Source organism: Saccopteryx bilineata, chromosome 1 (genome assembly GCF_036850765.1).
Source record: "Saccopteryx bilineata isolate mSacBil1 chromosome 1, mSacBil1_pri_phased_curated, whole genome shotgun sequence".
NCBI classification, from domain to species: domain Eukaryota; kingdom Metazoa; phylum Chordata; class Mammalia; order Chiroptera; family Emballonuridae; genus Saccopteryx; species Saccopteryx bilineata.
The window spans coordinates 216,255,040-216,279,624 of record NC_089490.1 but is presented as its reverse complement, the minus strand read 5'-3'; the positions used below and the strand labels follow the sequence as shown (position 1 = coordinate 216,279,624).

At 42.6% G+C, this 24,585-nt stretch overlaps 1 protein-coding gene across 3 annotated transcripts in view; it reads left to right on the top strand.

Annotated features, from left to right (window-relative positions):
* Positions 1 to 24,585, top strand: part of NID1 (nidogen 1) — a 96,261-nt gene that overhangs the window by 51,889 nt on the left and 19,787 nt on the right. For all 3 annotated transcript variants that reach the window (XM_066235736.1, XM_066235732.1, XM_066235723.1), the window contains 2 exons: positions 436 to 585; positions 1,582 to 1,704. In XM_066235736.1, the coding sequence (XP_066091833.1) occupies positions 436 to 585; positions 1,582 to 1,704 (273 nt within the window). The remainder of the gene's footprint in view (positions 1 to 435; positions 586 to 1,581; positions 1,705 to 24,585) is intronic.

Sequence of the window (24,585 nt, the reverse complement as noted above, 5' to 3'; positions counted from 1 at the left end):
GTTCCACCGACCCAGTGAACCAGGATTAAAGTCGCCACGCAGAAGTCTTAGGTCCTTAGCTCCAGACACTCCACTGGCAGAGCTGCCCTAGAAAGTGTAGGCCCCAGCATGCTCCTCCTCCACATCCAGATGAAGGGGAAGTTGGCTGGGAAACCTGTGTGGAGAGTGACCTGAGACAGAGCCCTGGGTGAAACTGAGGTTGAAAACCAGGCTGAGTGACTGATCCTGGTGTCCTCTTCAAGGGCAGATCAGAGGCAAAGTCCAGGCGGATGAAACCAGAGCTTAGTGGAGAGCAGGGCTAAAGCCTGAAAGATGCCAGGAGGGCTGTGGTTCAGGCACCGTCCCCCTAGTGACTAAACAGCTTTTGGGCAGGGATCTGGGAAGGGCGCTGGGGCTTCCTTCCTTCCAAACACTGCATCCACCTTGTGTTTGAAGCTGTCATGGACCAGCGCCCTATCAACCACTGCATCACGGGCCTGCATGACTGCGACATCCCCCAGCGGGCCCAGTGCGTCTACACGGGTGACTCCTCCTACACCTGCTCCTGTTTGCCAGGCTTTTCTGGGGATGGCCGGGCCTGCCAAGGTGCGTGGTAACTGATTTTTCTGTCTGTACTTAACATATGCTAGTTACTGACTCACCCAGAGTTTAAGAGACTTATTCTCTCAACTCTGCTGGTAAATGGGCTGCATTTTGTTTCTAATAGTTTGAACTCTGCATTTTCTCTGGCGGGAGGGGTGCTGTTCTCATTGGGGAAGGCACTTGGCCTCCCCTACTATTTTGTTCTGTGTGACTTGCTTGTTTAGGCAACAGTTAGACACCTGCTGTCTGCTAGGAACTCAGGAAATTGTCTTTTATGAAAAGAAAAACCATCCTTGCATTCATGGAGCTTAGAGTCTAGCCATTTATTTAATAAGATATGTATAGTTGTTTGGCTGGCCTGCTCTAATCCACAGTAAGGAAGATCTCCTTATTGCGTGAGTGCAGAGTCAGAGAATAAATGACTTCACAGAATCCCTTCACAGCTGAGAGCAGTCCCTTGCTGGCTGCTGGGAGCTCTGTGGATACCTTTAGGTAGATAACTGTCAACATAGTACCCCAACCTCTTATTTGCAATTACTTAACTTTGTACCACCAAGTATTTCTGAAAAGTCTAAGCTTTTCTAGGATAGATTATGATTCCTGAGATACTATCTCCTCATTACTGAACATGTGACTTTACTTTAGTCTCTGAGGTTTTTCTGTCAAGCAGTTAATAATCTGTCTGCAAACCCTGAGAACTTTTTTGAAGCTTTCATTTATGATGAGAAGAATCATTTATAGAACAAAAGAATCCTTTTATTCTGTTTGCAAGCTGATTTTTCATGAAGACATTATCATCAAAGTGAAACACATTTGTAAATACTCAAGTTAGAAACTGGGGAGTTAGTGTTTTGATAATTAATGTTGAGTGAATTCTAAATCTCTGTTCCCAGATCAGAAACAGGGCTCCATAGAGTTGAGCAAGTGGCTTAAATTATTGTGTAAATTGTGAATTCCAGAAGAAATCTCATTGTCCTGGGGCCTGGGACTGTTTTGCAGATGCGAATGAATGCCAGCCAAGCCGATGCCACCCCGATGCCTTCTGCTATAACACTCCGGGCTCCTTCTCTTGCCAGTGCAAACCTGGTTACTGGGGAGATGGCTTTCGCTGTGTGCCTGGAGGTAAGGAGTTAGGACGTTTGGAGTTGGCCAGTGCCATATCCGTGAGTACTGAGTACAGGGCCATGGGAGGGAAGGGGCGTTGGCAAATAATGAGGCTCCATGGAGAATCCTGAGGATTGTTGAGATCGGAGGTCAGAGTATGACTGCAGTGGACAGGCATGTTAGTTATATACTGCTCACTGCCGGGGTGGCCAGTCATGGACCATACCTGTCCTGGCAGCCTGGGGTTTGCTCATCCTAGTACCTTGAGCAAGCAGTGCAGGGGAAGAACTGGCCTGCAGTGGTCAGGGTTCTCCAGAGGAACAGAAGCAATAGGATGTGTGTATAGACGCGTATGTTCATATGGAAGAGATTTATTATGAGAAGTTGGCTCACATGATTACAGAGGCTAGGAAGTCCCAAGATCTGCATTTGAGCAGCTAGTGAGTCGGGAGAGCTGGTGGGGTGTTCCCATCAGAGTGCTGGCAGGCTGGAGACCAGGAAAAGGCCGTGTCTTTGTTTGAGTCTGAAGGCAAGAAAAAGCCTTGGTCTCGGTCCTTAGTTTGTCAGGAAGGAAGACTTTTTTCTTACTTGGGGAAGGTCAGCCTATTTGTTCTATTCTTTCTTTCCCCTGATTGGATGAGGTTCACCCCCATTAGGGAGAGCAGTCTGTTTTACTCAGTCCATGGACTTAAATCTCATCCAAAACACCCTCCCAGAAACCCCCAAATACTATTTGACCACATATCTGGGCTCTCTGTGGACCAGTCCAGTGGACACATAAAAATACCCGTCACAGGTTTCTTGGAGTCATAGGGAATAGAGCTAGGTTGGGGTGAGGGGTCATCAGTTGGGGGAAGAGGCAGACTGGGGCTTCCACAAAATTGTTTATGTTACCTGTATACCTGGACTGTGAGGCTTTTCCGGTTCCCTGCTGACCTGAGATGAGTTTAATCTCATTAGATCATAAGGATAGCGATAGCCTGAGGTCAGTACCAGGAATTCAGGAGGCACTGGACAGATGCTATGGGGTAAGCGTAATTGGCTGCTGTTTGTGTAGCACTTGCTGTGTGTTCAATGCTTCACATATACTATTTCATGTGCTGTTCATAGCCATCTTTTCAAAGTCAGTAAGTACTGTTACTACCTCCATTTGTACTACACTTGAAAAGACAAAGGCACAGTCAGGCCCTGCAGGTAGTAAGGGCTAGATCAAAGACTCAGACCCAGGTCTGTGTCTGTCAGATGGACCCCAACCTGGACGCTGTCCTCTAACCACCTGGGGTCATGTCATGAGATTAACGCTGTATCCGACACCTCAGACTGGAGTTAGCTAATCGTGTTAGGAATTTTTATTATTGCTGCTGCTGCTGACCAGATATGTAAACTATTCCAATAAGAGATAAGTGAGAGGTTCTATTCCACTACTTTTTTAAGCAGTTAATAACTATGCCACTGTCCCCTTTGCTAGCCTGTCAGTGCCCTGCGGACAGGGTGAGTGTGCATTTTATTTCCATGTCCCCGGTAACCAGTGGAGTATGTGGCCCATCATGGGGCTTACAGCTGTCTAGCGTTGCTGAAGACATGAGCGTACCAGATTTTCTCCTTCCAACAGTGTTTACCCACACGCTCCACAGGACTGGGTGTGACCAGTTTTTAGAATAGTTGCCCATCTGGAAGGAGAAAACTATCAGATTAAAGTTTAAACAATTTTGATAAATAATACATACCAGTGGTCAGTTTGCTACAGTGGTCAGCAAACTACCACTTGTAGGTCAAATCCTACCTACTTCCTGTTTTTGTAAATAAAGTTTTATTGGAACACAGCTGTGCTTGTTAGTTTATGTGGAGTCCAGTGGTTGCTTTCATTCTACAAAGGCAGAGTAGAGCAGTTGTGGCACAGTCCATAAAGGCCTACAAAGCCTAAAAGATTAACCTCCTGACCCTTGACAGGAGAAGCTTGCCCACCTCTAGCCTAAGATGAACCCAGGCAGGGCCAACCTTTGTTCCTAAAAATATGGGTAAAAACTCTAGTACTGCCCAAAAATTTTGACAGGCAGGATACATAGAGAGGACTTCATGACAAGTTAAGTCAACACACTCCAGCAGCTATTAAAAATGACTAACATGCATTATTCCCATAGGCTCACTTCACATCTGCAGTTGAAAAAGAAGTGTATGCTTTATTTTTTTGATCTTTTTAGCATAACTCCTGCCCCCTCTTTAAAGCTCTGTTGACTAAACAAACAAACCCAGACCTGCAGGCTGGGATATGAAGATGGGACAAGGATAAAATAATTAGCACTACTTGTTAAGACTGTTTATATAGCTAAATCTGTCTCCTTAAGAAAGTCAGCATCTAGTTACATACTGAGAGAGAATGTGCACTAGAAATAGTGTTGTCTGTAACCGGAAAGAATCTGAATGACCCTCAGTAGGAGGATTGGACAAATGAGTTTGGTACAACTGATATGATGTGGTAATACACAGCAGTTAAAATGAGTGAACTGGAATTAATGGGTAAACCTCAAACCATGTTGACTAAAAAGAAAGTTACGAAAAGATATAGGCAGTGTGATCCCATTTATATAAATGCGACCTTGTGTGGAAATAAACCGGTGTGTGTGTAACCATGTGTGTGGAAACATAAAACACACACATGGGTTTGAGAGACAGGTGCCAGGAGATGTCGCCTGGATGCTGGGAGAGAGGGGAAGTGGGGTGGGCAGGGCTGCAGGGGCTGCACTTGTATTCTAATGGGTTTGTTTTCAACCCAATTATAAACACATCATATTTTTTTCATTTGACTACATGTTTTATGAAACGTTAACAAAGATAAAGATCATCTGGACTCCTAGATAGTACTTAGTACCTACTCTGTACAGTAGGGGCTAATTTAAAAATAAAAGTAAACTGCCTTTTAAGGGTGAGTCAGTTAAGATCATGGCTATTGTAGTATCAACCAGTGACAGTCAAAACAGAAGTTATGATTTATCGTTCCCTGTGCCCTACCACCCATCCTTCTGTGCTCTACCCTCAAACCACATGCAGAGTGTGAAATCAGTACAGTGGGTTGCTGTCACCATTTTCTTTTCATGGAATGGAATGAAACAAAATAAAAAAATATCAGAGTACATAGAGTATATGTAGTAGGAATGAATGTTGTTTCATGAAACGATACTTGTGTAAGTTCATGGAAGAGTGTGTGTGTGGTATGTATATGTGGACTGAATTGCAGAGTGAAAGGTATTTGTGTGGATTATGGTCAGAAAGTTTGAAAACCACTATATTCATTATCTTTTGTTGTGTAACATTATCTCCAAAGTAACTTCAAACAATAAAAATTTATTATCTCACAGTTTCTGCAAGTTAGGAGCAGTATAAATGGGGGTCCTGTTTGGGGTTTCTCCTGAGGCTGTTGTCAGGACGTTAGCCAGAGCTATGGTCTTCTCTGAGGTTCCTCTGGGGCTGCCTCAGAGGATCCTTCCTCATGGGCCTTGCCACAGGGCTGCCTAAGCATCTTCATGCCTGGAGCCAGCTCCCTCTAGAGCCAGAGCAAGCGATGATGATGTTACCTTACCAGAGTGGGACCTGGCCCTTCTGGTCTGCCTAAGGCCAGCCAGTACTGTGTGGGTTCTTGACTTCATGTAGAAAAACTTTCATAGCGTGAGTCCAGGTGATCTTAAGAGTAAGTTTAACCCTGGCCTGTATGATCAGTGGTAGAGCATTGACCCAGCCTGTGGATGTCCCGGGTTTGATTCCTGGGCAGGGCACTCAGGAGAAGTGACCATCTACTTCTCTACACCTCCCCATTCTCTCTCTCTCTCTCTCTCCCACACACACACACAGCCATGGATTGATTGGCTTAACAAGTTGGCCTTGGGTGCTGAGGATGGCTCCATAGTCTCCACCTCAGGCGCTAAAAAATGGCTCCAGTCTCAATGAAGCAATGCCTTCAATGGACAGATCATCCTACTGAGGATACCGAGTGGATCCCTGTCGGGCACATGTGGAAGTCTGTCTCTCTGTTTCCCCTTCTCTCACTAAAAAAATTAAAAAAAAAGAGCAAGTTTATTACAGCTGGGGACAGTGAAACAAGGAAGGGCCTAAAATAATAGAAGCAACAGGAGGGCCTAGTTGGGGCTGCCTTGGCTCTCTCAAAACCCCCTGAGAAAGAAATGAGTGGAGAAAAGGGACATTGGAGAGAGGTTCAGGGGGTTAGTTTGGGGACCAGCTGCCACTGCCTACTGCTCCCCTGGTTACAGGTCTCGTGAGGATCCTTAGAGTTTAGGAGATGCATCCTGTGGGATGGGGAGAGGAAGTAAAGGGAGGGAGGGGGGTGAGTGTGCTCCTGTGCTTCCCATGTCCTTTGTTTAGAGGCTTGTTGTTTGTTTTTTAATATTTTATTGATTTTAGAGAGAGGAAGGGAGAGAGTGAGAGAGAGACATAGGAACTTCAATGTGTTCCTGTACATGCCCTGACCAGGGATTGAACCAGCAATCTCTGTGCTTCGAGACAATGCTCTAACCAACCAAGCTATCTGGCCAGGGCTGTTTAGAGGGTTTTTTAAAGAATGGGAGTTTAGGGGTGGTCTTAGGGGAGGATTTCAATAAAATATTTGTCAGCTTTCCCCCACCTCCCACTCCCAGCTGCAGTGATCTACCAGCCCCAGGGAAGGGTGCCATCACCCACGAGGGTGTTGTAGCAGGCCTGGGCCTGAGGCCAAAACAATTGAAATGTTGTCTCCAAGGAGGTGACACTCTGGATCTGGCTCTAAATTTCTCCTCCAGTTGTTCAGCTGTCTGTTTCAGTTTCCCTATTCTGTTTGCCAAGGAGTTTTCCTAGCTTTTACTGTCCTGCCTCAATGAGAGAGAGTCCAGGACGGATGCCACTGTATTCTGTAACCTAATCTTGGACCTGACAGTTCTCATTTCTGCTGATGTTAAATAAAAGTCACAGGCTAACCCTCTAACAGTGTGAGACTACCAGGAAGTGGAGATTGGGGGCCAGGAGGTTGGCTACCATGGCCACTGACCTTGTATGCAGAGTGTCTTGGGGAATGTCACTGACTAGAGTTTGGGAATCTGGGGAGTTTATTAGAGGATCAGAGAGGAGAGTGAAAAGCCCTGGCCAGAGATGAACAGCCTGGTCTTGAAGGGCAGGATCAGACCTGTGGGATTTGATCCGCCTTCTTCATGCTTGTCATCAGTCACACAGCACACTGCATTGGGTCCACACCACACTACAGAGAAAGACAGAGAGTTCAGAAAAATGAAACATTTAGGATACAATAACTGAAAGGAGAGGAAACTGAGGACAAAGTAAATGTATACTTTTGTTTTTTATTTGTCTGTTGTCTGTGTTACAGTGCACTTTATTTCAGATAAACCCAGGTCAGAAAACTTGAATTTCCCCGTTAGAGCTGGAAGGGTCTTTAGAGCCTCCATAATTCATGTTCTTTGTTTTATAAATATGCAACATAACGACTGAGTGTTTCTTAGTTTACAAAAAGATTTCTAAAACTCTTCATATAAAATAATTTTTTAATAGAAATTTTCTGAAAATTAAGTAAGACCCTTTTACAGAGGCAGAGATAGACAGGGACAGACAGACAGGAACGGAGAGAGATGAGAAGCATCAATCATCAGTTTCTCGTTGCGCGTTGCGACTTCTTAGTTGTTCATTGATTGCTTTCTCACATGTGCCTTGACCGTGGGCCTTCAGCAGACTGAGTAACCCCCTGCTGGAGCCAGCGACCTTGGGTCCAAGCTGGTGATTTCTTTGCTCAAGCCAGATGAGCCAGCGCTCAAGCTGGCGACCTCGGGGTCTCGAACCTGGGTCCTTCCGCATCCCAGTCCGACACTCTATCCACTGCGCCACCACCTGGTCAGGCAGTAAGACCCTTTTAGAGAAGAAAAACATTCTTGTTCTGGCTGGCTGGCTTGCTGGCTTGCTTAGCCTCATTCTGATGTGTGGAGGTTGTCAGTTCAGTCCCCAGTCAGAGCATATGCAGGAATGGATTGATGTTCTTCTCTCTCTCTCAAATCAATAAATAAAATAAATTAAAAAAACATTCTTAGGGCCTCCCGTGTTGACTTACATTATTTTTATTATGGGTAAATCTAGGGATCAACTTCCTTTATACTTAACTATAAATTCAAAACATTTATAAATTAAATAAAGTCACTATCATAATTTTCCAGTTAACCTTCATTTAATGAGCCAGATTGTTTTCTGATATGAATTGCATTCTGGCTGTTGGCTCCTCACATGGCTCCAGTCAGCCCACAGAGAAGCAGGGACACCTCTCATCTGAAAGATGCAGTGAGGACTTCCCTGATCCTACACACCCCTCCTGCCTCCACTTTTCATCTTCTTTGTGGTTTTATTCCTCATAAGGGGTGTCTGGAATTACTGCATCCACTTCCTCTTCTCACATTCTCTTTTTTCCCTCTTTATTGTAAAATAAAGCATAGATACAGAAAGTCATGCAAGGACAAATGTACAGTTCAAGGAGTTGTTCTGAGGTGACCCTTGTAAGTATCACCCAGGGCAAGAAGTAGGACTTGACCCACAGCTTCCCCAGGCACCCTCTCCCAGTCAGAGCCTCCTACCTTCTCCAAAAGTAACCACCAATTTAACTTTCACAGCAATTACTTCCTTGCATTTCTTCATAGTTTATCACATGTGTGCATTTTTAAACACCATAGAGTTAGTGTTGCTTGTTTTTCTATTTATAGTTCCCTCTGCCAGCCCTTTCTTTATCTTGTGTTTTGTGTCTTGAAGAACCCAGGACTTTGAGCTGTGGGATTTCTCACAGTCTGGATTTTGCTGGTTGTGCACTCACTCCCGGTGCAACATCAGAAGAGACAACACTCTTCTGATGTCTGCACACTGACCACTGGGTCCAGAGGCTTGCTCAGACTCAGGTTCGGTCCCTTTGGCAAGAGAGTAGATGGTGTATTACCTCACTTCAGAAGCACCTAATGTTTGCTTGTCTCACTCTTTGTGATGTTAGGAGCCATTCATGATTATGGCCTAGATCCATTCATTTCTAGGGAGTGGAAAATATGAGAGTCTAGATCTGTAGTTCTTTTTCATTTATGAGTTGAAATTGATGCTCATTGCTATGTTCTTTAATTTCTACTGGGTGGCAAAAAGGAAATAGTCTAATTCTGTTGTCATTTTTTTTTTAAGTGAGAGGAGGGGAGATAGACTCCTGCATGTGCCCTGATGGGGATCCACCCGGCAACCCCGTCTGGGGCCAATGCTCGAATCAACCAAGCTATCTGCAGTGCCTGAAGCCAATGCTCAGACCAACCAAGCTAGCCTCAGCGGTTGGGGCCAACACTGAACCAGTCAGACCATTGGCTGCATGCGGGGAAGAAGGAGAAGAGAAGCAGACGGTCTCTTCTCTTGTGTGCCTGAGGATCAAACCAGGGACATCTGTACGCTGAGTCCACACTCTTATCTATTGAGCCAACCATCCAGGGGTCATCATTTTCTTTTTCATTCATTAGTTGGAATACTTACAAAAAATACCTCTCCTCATCTACCCTTTAGTTGTACAGTGATACATTTCATAAAGCAGTGGTCCCCAACCTTTTTTGGGCCACAGACCGGGTTAATGTCAGAAAATATTTTCACGGACCGGCCTTTAGGGTGGGACGGATAAATGTATCACGTGACCGAGACAAGCATCAAGAGTGAGTCTTAGATGGATGTAACAGAGGGAATCTGGTCATTTTTTAAAAATAAAATATCGTCCGGACTTAAATATAAATAAAACGGAAATAATGTAAGTTATTTATTCTTCTCTGTGGACTGGTACCAAATGGCCCACGGACTAGTACTGGTCCGCGGCCCAGGGGTTGAGGAGCTGACATAAAGGAAAGCAGGAAAAATGTGTGCGTCTTTCCCTTATTTACTAGTTGTCAGGGTAACTAAGACTGATTTCTTCTCAGCTACTGAAAGTGACTAATTTATTTTTAAGTTTTTTAATAGCATTATAAACTCATAATAATTATACAGTACTCACTGTGGCTCAGTATCCCTCTTTGGCCCATGGGAATTTTTTTCAGTTGGCTTCTGGTCCTTTTGAAATGGTCCTTTTAGCCTTTGATAGCTTCCTTGCTCTCTGGTATTACAAAGCATGTTTGTATTCATGTGTACTTCCTGCCTCAGAACTAGAACCAGCCATTTTCCCGTGTAGCCTTGGTTTTTTTCAGTGGATAATGGTATTGCAGGACCACAGTGTTAGCACTAGGGATGCTCAGACAGCTGGGAACACCTTATGAGTTCATGCTGATATTTCCAATTCAAATGCATGACTATAGGGCTTTTCTTAACCTTGTCTAGCTTGTATCTGCAGCTCCTTCCTTCCACACTGAGAATCCTGGTTCTCGAGGGCACAGTAGGTGATAAGACTTAGAGACCATAGTTTCTTGTTGACTTTATCCCACGTTGCACACCTGGCAGTCTGAGAACTGAGAATACCAACACTACCACCACAATATGACTTCTAAGAACAATTAAAAGCTTTTGTATCTGCTCTGTGCATCCCCTCTATTTTTATGGTTATACCTACTGTATTTCCCCATATATAAGATGTACCTTTTTTCTAAAAATTTGGGGTCTAAAAACTGGGTGCGTCTTAAACAGTGGTGGTAGATTTTTTACTTGCATTTTCTGCTTTTTCACACTTGTTGAAGAGTTGTATGAATTTTATGATGAATAAAACTTGAGTTCAATAACTTTATGTAATACATTTTTTTTCAAATTTTGGGCCCCAAAATTAAGGTGCGTCTTATACATGGGAGCATCTTATACCTGGGGAAATACGGTATGTTGCCCAAGCACATAACCATCACATATTAGGTAGGTTCTCTCCCTTTCAATCCTCAATTTTAGTTCAACAAGTAACTGTATGTTCATTGCTTGTTACCAGTCCTGTGTCATTGTCACTGTGGTTATTTGATAGTCTGAAGCTTTTTCTCTGGTCAGTTCCTCAGAAAGTCTCATGGAAACTTGGTTCACTTTCTTTCTTGACTGTCTCAAACTTCTGACAAAAAGCATGACAGTCAAAGTGCATATGATAATCTGAAGATAATTTTCCCCTTGTTACCTAGGTGCCCAAAGGATTATTTCTTTATCTTCCGCCGTTCCCTTCAAAAGTTCAGTAGTTCTGCTAGAATAGGCTTGGCATTGGTCATTCTGGGTCAAATTGGTAGTTATACCATGTGCTTTTTCAGTTTGTCATATCAAATCTTTTTGAATTTCAGGAATATTTTCTTGACTTACTGTTTTAGTGTCTATTGTCTTTCCTCGCTCTGGTTTACCTTTTCAGGGGCCCGTTTCATGTACTGATCCATCTGCCTGCCCCCAGGCATTGTCCCCTTCTCAAATCCATCTCATCGCATTTCTCATTAGCTTTAAATATTTTCCTCATTTCCACCTTCTGCTTCTTTTAAAGCATAGTCTTTTATGTTTATTTACTTTTATGTTCCTTCTAGTTTAGTCTTAATTTCTTTTTCTTTTTATTCATTCAGTAAGAGGAGGGGATGCCGAGACAGATTCCTGCATGTGCCCTGACCAGGGGCCACCTGGCAGGCCCACTAGAGAGGTGATGCTCTGCCTATCTGGGACATTGCTCAGCAACTGAACTCTTCTTAGCATCTGAGGCAGAGGCCATGGAGCCATCCTTAGCACCTGGGTCCAACTTGCTTGAACCAATCGAGCCATGGCTGCAGGAGGAGAAGGGGGGGGGGACAGAGTGGGAGAGAAGCTGATGGGCATTTCTCCTGTGTGCCCTGACCAGGAATCAAACCCAAGACATCCACACGCTGGGCTCTACCACTGAGCCAACCTGCCAGGGCAGTCTTAATTTCTGACGTGATTTTTTCTTTTATTTCTACTTCTTTCATTCTGTTGCCTCATTTCTGAGTTTTTCAAATTTGATTCATTTTGTTCTTTTCTTTTTTTTTTTAGTTTACTTCTTTTGAAATAATAGAAGCTTGTGATTTTGATCTGTTCTGTTAGCATGTCCTTCTGCAAGCTTTTGTCGTCTATAGGTTGTTATTCTACTCCTTGTCCTTTTTCTTATTGTGACTTCATACTTGATTCAACTGCTATGACTTATTTTTATGTGTGTTTTTATGTGTTTTGTGAAAACTTTGGGTGAAATTTTTAAAAATATTTCAATTTTTAAGATTCTTGGCTCTGTTTCCTCCCTGACCTGTGTCTAGACGTCTCTTTCCTGGTTTCTGTTGTCTCCATCCTGCTGAATTTACTTTCCCCTCCAGCACTTTCTTCCAGTGCAGGAATCCTGCCAGCCAAGCATTGTTGAGAATTCTTAGAGGCCCATTGGGCTTTGGCCCCAGGTGGAGTAGGAAAACCCTCTGAGCTTCAGTGCCTGATTTCCGCTGTGCTCTGCTGTGCTTTTTGTTTGAGTGCTGTTAACTCTTTGGGGTTCTCCTACTCCTTAACAGTCAGATGCCTGCTGCTTCCCTCTGCTTTCTTCACACAGGCACTGATCTCGGGTATGGCCTCACCTCCTTGTGTTTGGGGTTCATAGGTGTCTCTTGTCACCTCATTTTATTATAAATGTTTTCCGTGGATTTGAGGATTTGCTCTCTAGTTATTCTGTGTGTCATTAGATTCTAAAACAAGGTAGTTACCTTCTTCCCAGAGTCCTGTTCCCTCTTGAACCACTGCAGTCTGGCTTTGCCCCACCCCACTCATCCTGGAGCTGCCCCTGAAAAGTCCCCACAACACGCACTTACTCTGGTCTCAGGCCTCACCTTTCTTAGTGGCTCTTGGTACAGTTGATCTCGCCTTCTGTTCCAAAACACTTTCTCTATTTGGTGTCCAGGACACCACACATTTTGGTTTTCTCCATCGCTAGCTGGTAGACGGCTAGCCTTATTCAAATTGATAAGGGTTTAGAGGACCTAACTTGTCCGAAGCACCTGGCTAACTAGTAGCACAGCCAGGACCAATTGTAAATGATCTGGTTGAAAGTATCTGTTATGCTACTGTGCTCAGCACGTGGGCAGTAAAGTCTGTGCTCTGGAGGAGTTGACACTGTTACTGGGCAGGAAGTGGGAGCACTTAAAACTCCTAGTGAATCTTTTTTTTTTTTTTTTTCCTGAAGCTGGAAACGGGGAGGCAGTCAGACAGACTCCCGCATGCGCCCAACTGGGATCCACCCGGCACGCCCACCAGGGGGCGATGCTCTGCCCATCCGGGGCGTCGCTCTGTCGTGACCAGAGCCACTCTAGTGCCTGAGGCAGAGGCCTAGGAGCCATCCCCAGCGCCCGGGCCATCTTTTGCTCCAATGGAGCCTCGGCTGCGGGAGGAGAAGAGAGAGAGAGAGGAAGGAGAGGGGGAGGGGTGGAGAAGCAGATGGGCGCCTCTCCTGTGTGCCCTGACCGGGAATCAAACCCGGGACCTCCACACGCCAGGCCGACGCTCTACCACTGAGCCAACCGGCCAGGGCTAGTGAATCTTTAAGTGTAGCCAGGGTGTGGGGACCCAGGAGAGGTCCCAGAGGACTGGGAGAGTTTGAACAGGAGTTGTGGGAGAATAATGAAGAGGAGAGGTAGTTAGGTAGCTGAGGGAGGTCAGGCTATGGAGGATCTGAAAACCAGGTCTCCGAGGCTTGAGAACAGGCTGTGAGGCTCCCGGCCCGTCTGACCAACTCCAGCCTCAGAGTTCCCCGGGGCCTCATTTGTGGTTTAGCAGTGTCCTTGCTGAGCCTTGCAGCTCCTCCACCCCATCTTTTTCCCCAAGTCCATTCACCTGAACCCCAGGGAGCACTGTCAACCACCCTCACAATACCCTGAACATCTTGTCTTCTCGGCCTTCCTTCTCTCAACCTGAAAACCTCCAGTCTCAGGTCGCCCAGCCACGTGCTGTGCATGTCCAGGACCCACAGGTGTATCACCCTTGAGTAGGTGAGCCCTTGACCAAGGCCCTCCTCTCTGCTCCCACCACAGCCTGTTGTACCCAGCCAGGCACGCACACTGCCCAAACTGATGGGGTCCTGGCTCCCAGGCCTCTCCGAACAGCTCTGACCCCTGCTGCTCCTGGCAGTTTTGAACATTAATGCTTATAACACAAATATAGTCAGGATTCAAGGGGCCCCGAGGGCCCTGATTTAAGAAATGTCACAAATACTGTGATTTTTACAGCTACCCTAGCAGGGTATCAGAAGAGGACAGATACAGTGTGGGTCCCCAGGAGGCCTTTTGGCACAAGGTGGCGCAGACTGATGGTGCATTTTCTCTTCCTATGGTTGGTTTCATGACTTCCTGCTTCCCCTGCACTTTTGCTCTGTTCTAGTTGCTAATTCACTCTCATCTCTGGGCATTCTCCTTCCTTCCTGTCCTGTCATGATTGGGGATAAGTGTCAGGAAGGGACGTGGAGAGAGTTCATAAGTAGAGGTATCTTCATCATCATCATTATCGGTAGTGGTGGTATTCTTTTTTTTTTATTAAATTTAATGCAGTGACATTGATAAATCGGGGTACATATGTTGAGAGAAAACATCTCCAGATTATTTTGACATTTGATTGTGCTGTATACCCCTCACCCAAAGTCAAATTGTCTTCTGTCACCTTCTATCTGGTTTTCTTTGTGCCCCTCCCCTCCCCCACCCCCTCTCTCCTTCCTCGTCCCCTCCCCCCACCCCCCACCCCCATTGCCATCACATTCTTGTTCATGTCTCTGAGTCTCATTTTTATGTCCCATCTATATATGGATTCATATAGTTTTTAGTTTTTTCTGATTTACTTATTTCACTCCGTATAATGTTATCAAGGTCCATCCATGTTATTGTAAATGATCCGATGTCATCATTTCTAATGGCTGAGGAGTACTTCATAGTATATATGTACCAAAGCTTTTTAATCCACTCCTCCTCTGATGGACACTAGGGCTGTTTCCAGATCTTCGCTATTGTGAACAATGCTGCCACAAACGTGGGGGTGCATTTCTCCTTTTGGAGCCGTTCTATGGTGTTCTTGGGATATATTCCTAAAAGTGGGATAGCTGGGTCAAAAGGCAGTTCGATTTTCAGTTTTTTGAGGAATCTCCATACTGTTTTCCACAGTGGCTGCACCAGTCTGCATTCCTACCAGCAGTGCACAGGAGGGTTCCCTTTTCTCCACATCCTCGCCAGCACTTATTCTGTGTTGTTTTGTTGATGAGCGCCATTCTGGATGGTGTGAGGTGATATCTCATTGTGGTTTTGATTCGCATTTCTCTAATGATTAGTGATGTTGAGCATTTTTTCATATGCCTATTGGCCATCTGTATGTCCTCTTTGGAGAAGTGTCTATTCATCTCTTTTTCCCATTTTTGGATTGGATTGTTTCTCTTCCTGGTGTTGAGATTTACAAGTTCTTTTTATAAATTTTGGTTATTAACCCCTTATCAGACGTATTGTCAAATATGTTCTCCCATTGTGTAGTTAGTCTTCTTATTCTGTTCTTGTTGTCTTTAGCTGTGCAAAAGCTTTTTAGTTTGATATAGTCCCATTTGTTTATCCTGTCTTTTTTTTTTTTATAATTTTATTTTTTTAATGGGGTGACATCAATAAATCAGGATACATATATTCAAAAATAACAAGTCCAGGTTATCTTGTCGTTCAATTATGTTGCATACCCACCACCCAAAGTCAGATTGTCCTCTGTCAACTTCTATCTTGTTTTCTTTGTGCCCCTCCCCACCCCCTTTCCCTCTCCCATTCCCCCCTCCCCCCCATAACCACCACACTCTTATCAATGTCTCTTAGTTTCACTATTATGTCCCACCTACGTATGGAATAATACAGTTCCTGTTTTTTTCTGATTTACTTATTTCGCTTCGTATCATGTTATCAAGATCCCACCATTTTGCTGTAAATGTTCTGATGTCATCATTTCTTATGGCTGAGTAGTATTCCATAGTGTATATGTGCCACATCTTCTTTATCCAGTCATCTATTGATGGGCTTTTTGGTTGTTTCCATGTCCTGGCCACTGTGAACAATGCTGCAATAAACATGGGGCTGCATGTGTCTTTACGTATCAATGTTTCTGAGTTTTGGGGATATATACCCAGTAGAGGGATGGCTGGGTTATAAGGTAGTTCTATTTTCAGTTTTTTGAGGAACCACGATACTGTCTTCCATAATGGTTGTACTACTTTACATTCCCACCAACAGTGTATGAGGGTTCCTTTTTCTCCACAGCCTCTCCAACATTTGCTATTACCTGACTTGCTAATAACAGCTAATCGAACAGGTGTGAGGTGGTATCTCATTGCCGTTTTGATTTGCATTTCTCTAATAGCTAAAGAAGATGAGCATATTTTCATATATCTGTTGGCCATTTGTATTTCTTCCTGGGAGAAGTGTCTATTCATATCCTCTTCCCATTTTTTTATTGGATTGTTTGTTTGTTTGTTGTTGAGTTTTATGAGTTCTTTGTATATTTTGGATATTAGGCCCTTATCTGAGCTGTTGTTTGAAAATATCATTTCCATTTAGTTGGCTTTCTGTTTATTTTGTTATCAGTTTCTCTTGCTGAGCAAAAACTTCTTAGTCTGATGTAGTCCCATTCATTAATTTTTGCCTTCACTTCTCTTGCCATTGGAGTCAAATTCATAAAATGCTCTTTAAAACCCAGGTCCATGATTTTAGTACCTATGTCTTCTTCTATGTACTTAATTGTTTCAGGTCTTATATTTAGATCTTTGATCCATTTTGAGTTAATTTTTGTACAGGGGGAGAGACTGTAGTCCAGTTTCATTCTTTTGCATGTGGCTTTCCAGTTTTCCAGCACCATTTATTGAAGAGGCTTTCTTTTCTCCATTGTGTGTTCTTGGCCCCTTTATCAAAAATTATTTGACTATATATATGTGGTTTTATTTCTGGACTTTCTATTCTGTTCCATTGGTCTGAGTGTCTATTTTTCTGCCAATACCATGCTGTTTTGATTGTCGTGGCCCTATAATAGAGTTTGAAGTCAGGTATTGTTATTCCCCCAGTTTCATTCTTTTTCTTTAGGATTGCTTTGGCTATTCGGGGTTTTTTATAGTTCCATATAAATCTGATGATTTTTTGCTCTATTTCTTTAAAAAATGTCATTGGAAGTTTGATGGGAATTGCATTAAATTTGTATATTGCTTTGGGTAATATAGCCATCTTGATTATATTTATTCTTCCTAGCCAAGAACAAGGTATATTCTTCCATCTCATTATATCTTTTTCAATTTCCCTTAACAATGGTTTATAGTTTTCATTATATAAGTCCTTTACATTCTTTGTTATGTTTATTCCTAAGTATTTTATTTTTTTTGTTGCAATCGTGAAGGGGATTATTCTTTTGAGTTCCTTCTCAGTTGTTTCACTGTTGGCATATAGAAAGGCTATTGACTTCTGTATGTTAATTTTGTATCCTGCGACCTTACTGTATTGGCTTATTGTTTCTAGTAGTCTTTTTGTGGATTCTTTGGGGTTTTCGATGTATAGGATCATATCATCTGCAAAAAGTGATACCTTTACTTCTTTTCCGATATGGATGCCTTTTATTTCTTTGTCTTGTCTGATTGCTCTGGCTAGAACCTCTAGTACCACATTAAATAAGAGTGGAGAGAGTGGACAACCCTGTCTTTTCCCTGATTTAAGGGGGAAAGCCTTCAGTTTTGTGCCATTTAATATGATGTTAGCTGATGGTTTATCATATATGGCCTTTATCATGTTGAGATATTTTCCTTCTATACCCATTTTGTTGAGAGTCTTAAACATAAAATTGTGTTGTATTTTATCGAAAGCCTTTTCTGCATCTATTGATAAGATCATGTGGTTTTTGTTCTTTGTTTTGTTGATATGGTGTATTACATTAACCGTTTTACGTATGTTGAACCATCCTTGAGATTCTGGGATGAATCCCACTTGATCATGATGTATTATTTTTTTAATATGTTGTTGTATTCGATTTGCTAGTATTTTGTTTAGTATTTTAGCATCTGTATTCATTAGAGATATTGGTCTGTAGTTTTCTTTTTTTGTGCCATCCTTGCCTGGTTTTGGTATGAGGGTTATATTGGCCTCATAAAATGTGTTTGGAAGTATTGCTTCTTCTTCAATTTTTTGGAAGACTTTGAATAGAATAGGAACCAAGTCTTCTTTGAATGTTTGATAAAATTCGCTGGTATAGCCGTCAGGGCCTGGACTTTTATTTTTGGGGAGGTTTTTAATGGATTTTTCTATTTCTTCTCTACTGATAGGTCTGTTTAGGCTTTCTGCTTCTTCTTGACTCAGTCTAGGAAGGTTGTATTGTTCTAGGAATTTATCCATTTCTTCTAGATTGTTGAATTTAGTGGCATAAAGTTTTTCATAGTATTCTACAATAATTCTTTGTATATCTACGGTGTCCGTGGTGATTTCTCCTCTTTCATTTTGGATTTTGTTTATATGAGTTCTTTCTCTTTTTTCCTTGGTAAGTCTTGCCAAGGGTTTGTCAATTTTGTTGATCTTTTCAAAGAACCAGCTCCTTGTTCTATTAATTTTTTCTATAGTTTTTCTGTTCTCTAATTCATTTATTTCTGCTCTGATTTTTATTATCTCCTTTCTTCAGCTGGTTTTGGGTTGTCTTTGTTCTTCTTTTTCTAGTTCCTTAAGGTGGGAAGTTAAGTGGTTCACTTGGGCTCTCTCTTGTTTGTTCATATATGCCTGAAGCGATATGAACTTCCCTCTTATCACTGCTTTTGCTGCATCCCATAGATTCTGATATGTCGTATTGTCATTTTCATTAGTCTGTATATATCTTTTGATCTCTGCACTTATTTCTTCTTTGACCCATTCATTTTTTAAAAGTATGTTGTTTAGTTTCCACATTTTTGTGGGATTTTTTTCCTCTTTTTTGCAGTTGAATTCTAGTTTCAAGGCTTTATGATCAGAAAATATGCTTGGTACAACTTCGATTTTTCTGAATTTGCTGATGTTGTTTTTGTGGCCCAACATATGGTCAATTCTTGAGAATGATCCATGTACACTGGAGAAAAATGTATACTCAGTCACTTTGGGATGAAATGTCCTGTAGATGTCTATCATATCCAGGTGCTCTAGTGTTTTGTTTAAGGCCACTATGTCTTTGTTGATTCTCTGTTTGGATGACCCATCTAGAGTCGTCAGCGGTGTATTGAGGTCTCCAAGTATGATTGTATTTTTGTCAGTTTTTGTTTTAAGATCAATAAGTAGCTGTCTTATATATTTTGGTGCTCCTTGGTTTGGTGCATATATATTAAGAATTGTTATGTCTTCTTGATTCAGTGTCCCCTTAGCCATTATGAAATGGCCATTTTTGTCTCTGAGTACTTTTCCTGTCTTGTAGTCAGCATTATCCGATATGAGTATTGCTACACCTGCTTTTTTTTGGATGTTATTTGCTTGGAGTATTGTTTTCCAGCCTTTCACTTTGAATTTGTTTTTATCCTTGTTACTTAGATGAGTTTCCTGTAGGCAGCATACAGTTGGATTTTCTTTTTTAATCCATTCTGCTACTCTGTGCCTTTTTATTGGTGAGTTTAATCCGTTTACATTTAGTGTAATTATTGATACTTGTGAGTTCCCTATTGCCATTTTATATCTTGCTTTCTGTTAGTTTTGTGTCTTGTTTGATCCTTCTCTTTCATTTTTCTATCTTTTGTTTTTATTTGGTTGTATTCCATACATTTTTCCTCTGTTGCTATCTTTTTTATCTCATGTGCTTCTGTGGTGGTTTTTTCAATGGTGGTTACCTTTGAGTAATGAAAAGGGTCCCTACCCTGTTCATTGTAGCGAACTATTTTGTGAGTACTTTTGCACTCCATCGTCCTTTGCTACTGTTAATCTCCATCTTCTCCCCCTCTTTCTTTTTGTTGTTGTCACAGTTTAAATTTGGTTTTATTGTGTTCTTCTTGGAGCTTTTACTTGTGGCTCTGTTTTTTTTTGTTCTTTGTATCTGATTGGAGAACCCCCTTTAGTAATTCCTGGAGTGGGGGTTTTCTGATTATAAATTCCCTCATCTTTTCTGTATCTGTGAATGTTTTTATTTCTCCTTCGTATTTGAAGGATAGCTTTGATGGGTATAGTATTCGTGGCTGAAAGTTCCTCTCTTTCAGGACTTTAAATATTGGGGTCCACTCTCTTCTAGCTTGTAGAGTTTCTGCTGAGAAATCTGATGATAATCTAATGGGCCTTCCTTTATATGTTGTATTCTTCTTTTCCCTGGCTGCCTTGAGAATTTTTTCTTTGCTGTTGGTTTGTGTCAATTTCATTATGATATGCCTTGGAGTAGGTTTGTTGGGGTTAAGAAAACTTGGAATTCTGTTTGCTTCTTGAACTTGAGGCTTTAGTTCTTTCCACAGGCTTGGGAAGTTCTCATCTATTATTTGTTTGAGTATGTTCTCCATTCCATTTTCTCTCTCTTCTCCCTCTGATATACCTATTATTCTTATGTTATTCTTTTTGATGGCGTCAGATAATTCTTGTATGGCTATCTCATTTTTTTTAATTTTTGAGTCTCTTTCTTCTTCTCTCTGTTGTGCCTCAAGTTGCTTGTCTTCTATTTCACTAATCCTCTCTTCTATCTGACCTGTTCTATTAGCTAAGCTTGTTACTTCGTTTTTCAGCTCGTGAGTTGAGTTTTTCATCTCTGTTTGATTTGTTTTTATAGTTTCAATTTCCTTGGACATATATTCTTTGTGTTCATTGAGTTTTTTCTGAGCTCCCTAAATTGCCTTTCTGTGTTTTCTTGTATATCTCGGAGGATTTTTAGTATTTCTATCTTGAATTCTCTGTCATTTAGCTCCAAGGTTTCCAATATATTAAATTTTTTCTCCATAGATTTTTCCTCATCTAGCTGTGTTACCTCTCTTTCTTTTGTATCCATGATATTCGATTTTCTCTTCCTTAATGGCATCTGAGGGTAGTTTTGTCGATAGTATTAATGAGAGTTAATAAAGAATAAAAAGTTAAAAAAAAATAAAAAAAATAAAAAAATAAAAAATCGAAGAGTTGTTTTTTTTTAAAAAAAATTAATAATGAAATAAAATAAAAATTTTAAAAAAAAGGAAATTATTCCCCCCCTCCTTTTTCCTCTCCTCTCCTCTCCCCTCTTTCTTGAGGAAATCTTGTGGTGGACTGTGAATTATAACAAACAATGCCTGTGATGGAGGGCCTGAATTGGGGAAAAGTAATAAAGGGGCAAAAAAAAAAAGAAAAAAGGAAAAAAAAAGAAAAAAGAAAAAAAATAGCGTAAGGACCCACAAAAAGCAAATAAGGAAAAAATTTGGGTCAAGAATAAAATGATTTGCTTTTAGGTGTTGGTTGTCTAAGAGTTATGATGAGAGGAATAAGAGGAAAACGGAAAAATGGGGGGACAAATTAAAAAATTACTGTTGTATTTAGTGGAACAAGAACTAGATAATATGGAGAGCCAGGGATGGGAGCACTGCTAGTGAGTTAAAAAGGTGAAGTAAAAACCCCCCAAAAGGCCACAAACATAAGTTTGAGTCCCAGATAAGATAATTTGTTTGTTATTGAGGTTTGAATGAGAGGAGATGTAAAGGAGAAAGGAAGAAACTAATATAGAGGGAGAAAAGAAAGAGAGAGAGAAAAAAAGAGGGAACCACTAAAAGAAGAAAAAAGAAAGGAGAGAGAGAGAGAGAGAGAGAGAGAGAGTTAAGGGTTTTGGAGTGCAACCCTCATAGAGAGAAAGGAAGAGAAGAGAAAAGATAATGGGAGATGTAACACTTATGGGTAGTGTAGTTCAAGGAGAGGAGAGAGTAAGACTGGTAGAGAGTTAATCGGCCAAATTGGATGAGGAAAAAAAAGTATCAAGAATGAAGATAAGAGAAACAAACGAACAAATATAATAAAATGGGATAGGTTATAAAGTCTGCAGATTATTCTTGATTTTGAGAGGTTATCTTCTTGCCTTTTTCTTTTCTCTCCCTCTTCCTGGTCGGTGACTCTGTACCCCGGGTTCTGCCCCTTTGGCACGCTCAGGTAGAGCCTTGCAGTTGATAAGTCTCTATGGCAATGTCATGTATTGTGCTTTAGTCTCGTGGGAGTCGAGGCTCATTAGCATTTATAGGCTCCGACAGTGAGAGAGTCCGTGTTCCTGGAGCCTTTCTCCTAGTCTTTCCTTCCTCAATTAGTAGCCTGATAATCCAGCTATGGGGTTGCTGCTGCCTCTGCCTGGATAGTAAGAGGCTCAAAGAGCTGGCAACTCCCCACTCTATTTCCACTCAGCACAGGGCTCTGGGTAAGGCTCAGTCAGTCAGAGCTGCTAGCATAATCAGGCGGGCTTTCCGCCCACTCAAAGACCTCTGGCTCTGCCACTCTGTCCGGTAACACAAGCGGGCGCCCACTTCCGGGGCGCTTGGAGGAAACTCTCACTCACTGTCTGCGACCAGGATATCCGGCCAGCAGTCTCACGCTCTGAGTGAAACCCCCAACCGCAGGGAAAAGTTGCAGCGTTGGAATTGAGTCTCGCTCCGTCCCCGTGCGCGGCTTTTGCAAGGCGCTGGGGCGGCTCGAGATTCCGCTTTGGCCCACACAAAGGCCCCTGACTCTGCCCCTCTGTGCGATAACACGGGCACGCACTGCCGAGGCACTCGGAGGAATTGCTCACTCCTTATCTGCGCGCGCAAACCAGGATATGAGGCCGGCCGCGTTTCCCTCTGAGTGAAACACTCTCCAGCACGGAAAATCTCCACCGTTGGAATTAGTTCTCACTCCCTCCCGTGCGTGGCTTTCCCAGGGTACTGGGGCTGCCCAGAGACTCTGCCCTCGGCCCACAGAAAGGCCTCTGACCCTGCCTCTCCGTGGGGCAACACGGGCACCCACTCTCGGGGCCTAGGAAGAAATTCTCGCCCACTAACTGCGCACCGACCAGGAGACCGGGTAAAATGGCCGCTCCGCTTGTCTTTCTTTGTTTGGGTTTGGCGCGAGTGTTAGCTTGTATTGCCCGGGTTGCCACAGGATCAGATTTTCCTCGGCTTGGATCCTAGTGCCACAGCCTGGTTCGGCCGTTTGTGTAGCGGCGGCCTGGATCTATTCACCCCCTTTGCCCGCCTCAGTTTCTATATTCACAGTTACCAGAGAAAGTCGCCCTGTTTAGGTTAGTGAGGAAGGCAGAGCATTTCTTACTCCCTATTTCCTTCGGGATTTGGTTCTATATTTAGCCAATTTTTCACTCAATCATACCTTTGGGGGTATTGCGAAGCATCTGGAAGCTCCAAGTATAGGTTTTTCTGAAGATCTTGTTGAGTTTTGGGGGAGATTTATCGGTATCGCTTCCTACCCCGCCATTACTCTGACGTCATCTCCTGTTTATCCTGTCTTTTATTTCACTTCCCCGTGGAGATAAATCAGCAAATATATTGCTCCGAGAGATGTCGGAGAGCTTACTGCCTATGTTTTCTTCTAAGATGCTTATGGTTTCACGCTTACATTTAAGTCTTTTATCCATTTTGAGTTTATTTTTGTGAGTGGTGTAAGCTGGTGATCTAGTTTCATTTTTTTGCAGGTAGCTGTCCAATTTTCCCAACACCATTTGTTAAAGAGGCTGTCTTTACTCCATTGTATTTCCTTACCTCCTTTGTCAACTATCAGTTGTCCATAGACAACTGTGGGTTTATTTCTGGGTTCTCTGTTCTGTTCCACTGATCTATATGCCTGTTCTTATGCCAGTACCAGGCTGTTTTGACTACAATGGCTTTGTAGTATAACTTGATATCAGGAAGTGTGATACCTCCCACTTTATTCTTCTTTTTTAAGATTGCTGAGGCTATTCGTGTTCTTTTTTGGTTCCATGTAAATTTTTGGAATATGTGCTTTATATCTTTGAAGTATGTCATTGGTATTTTAATTGGTATTGCGTTGAATTTATAGATTGCTTTGGGTAATATAGACATTTTAATGATGTTTATTCTTCCTAACCATGAGCACGGTATATGCTCCCACTTGTTTGTATCTTCCTTGATTTTTTTATCAATGCTTTGTAATTTTCCGAGTACAAGTCTTTAGTCTCCTTGGTTAAGTTTACTCCTAGGTACTTAATTTTTTTGGTTGTAATAGTGAAGGGGATTATTTCCTTAATTTCTCTTTCTGACTGTTCATTGTTGGCGTATAAAAATGCCTCTGATTTCTGAGTATTGATTTTATATCCTGCCACTTTGCTGAATTCATTTATCAGGTCCAGTAGTTTTTTGACTGAGACATTAGGGTTTTCTATATACAATATCATATCATCTGCAAATAATGATAGTTTTGTTTTTTTTTTTTTCTGAAGCTGGAAACGGGGAGAGACAGTCAGACAGACTCCCGCATGCGCCCGACTGGGATCCACCTGGTACGCCCACCAGGGGGGATGCTCTGCCCACCAGGGGGCGATGCTCTGCCCCTCCAGGGCGTCGCTCTGCCGTGACCAGAGCCACTCTAGCGCCTGGGGCAGAGGCCAAGGAGCCATTCCGAGCGCCTGGGCCATTTTTGCTCCAATGGAGCCTTGGCTGCAGGAGGGGAAGAGAGAGACAGAGAGGAAGGGTGGGGGGTGGAGAAGCAAATGGGTGCTTCTTCTATGTGCCCTGACTGGGAATCGAACCCGGGTCCCCCGCACGCCAGGCCGACGCTCTACCGCTGAGCCAACCGGCCAGGGCAAATAATGATAGTTTTACTTCTTCTTTTCCAACTTGAATGCCTTTTATTTTTTCTTTTTGTCTGATTGCTGTGGCTAGGATTTCTAGGACTATGTTAAATAAGAGTGGTGAAAGGGGGCACCCCTGCCTTGTTCCTGATCTTAAGTGGATTGCTTTTAATTTTTGCCCATTGAGTATGATGTTAGCTGTGGGTTTCTCATAAATGGTTTTTA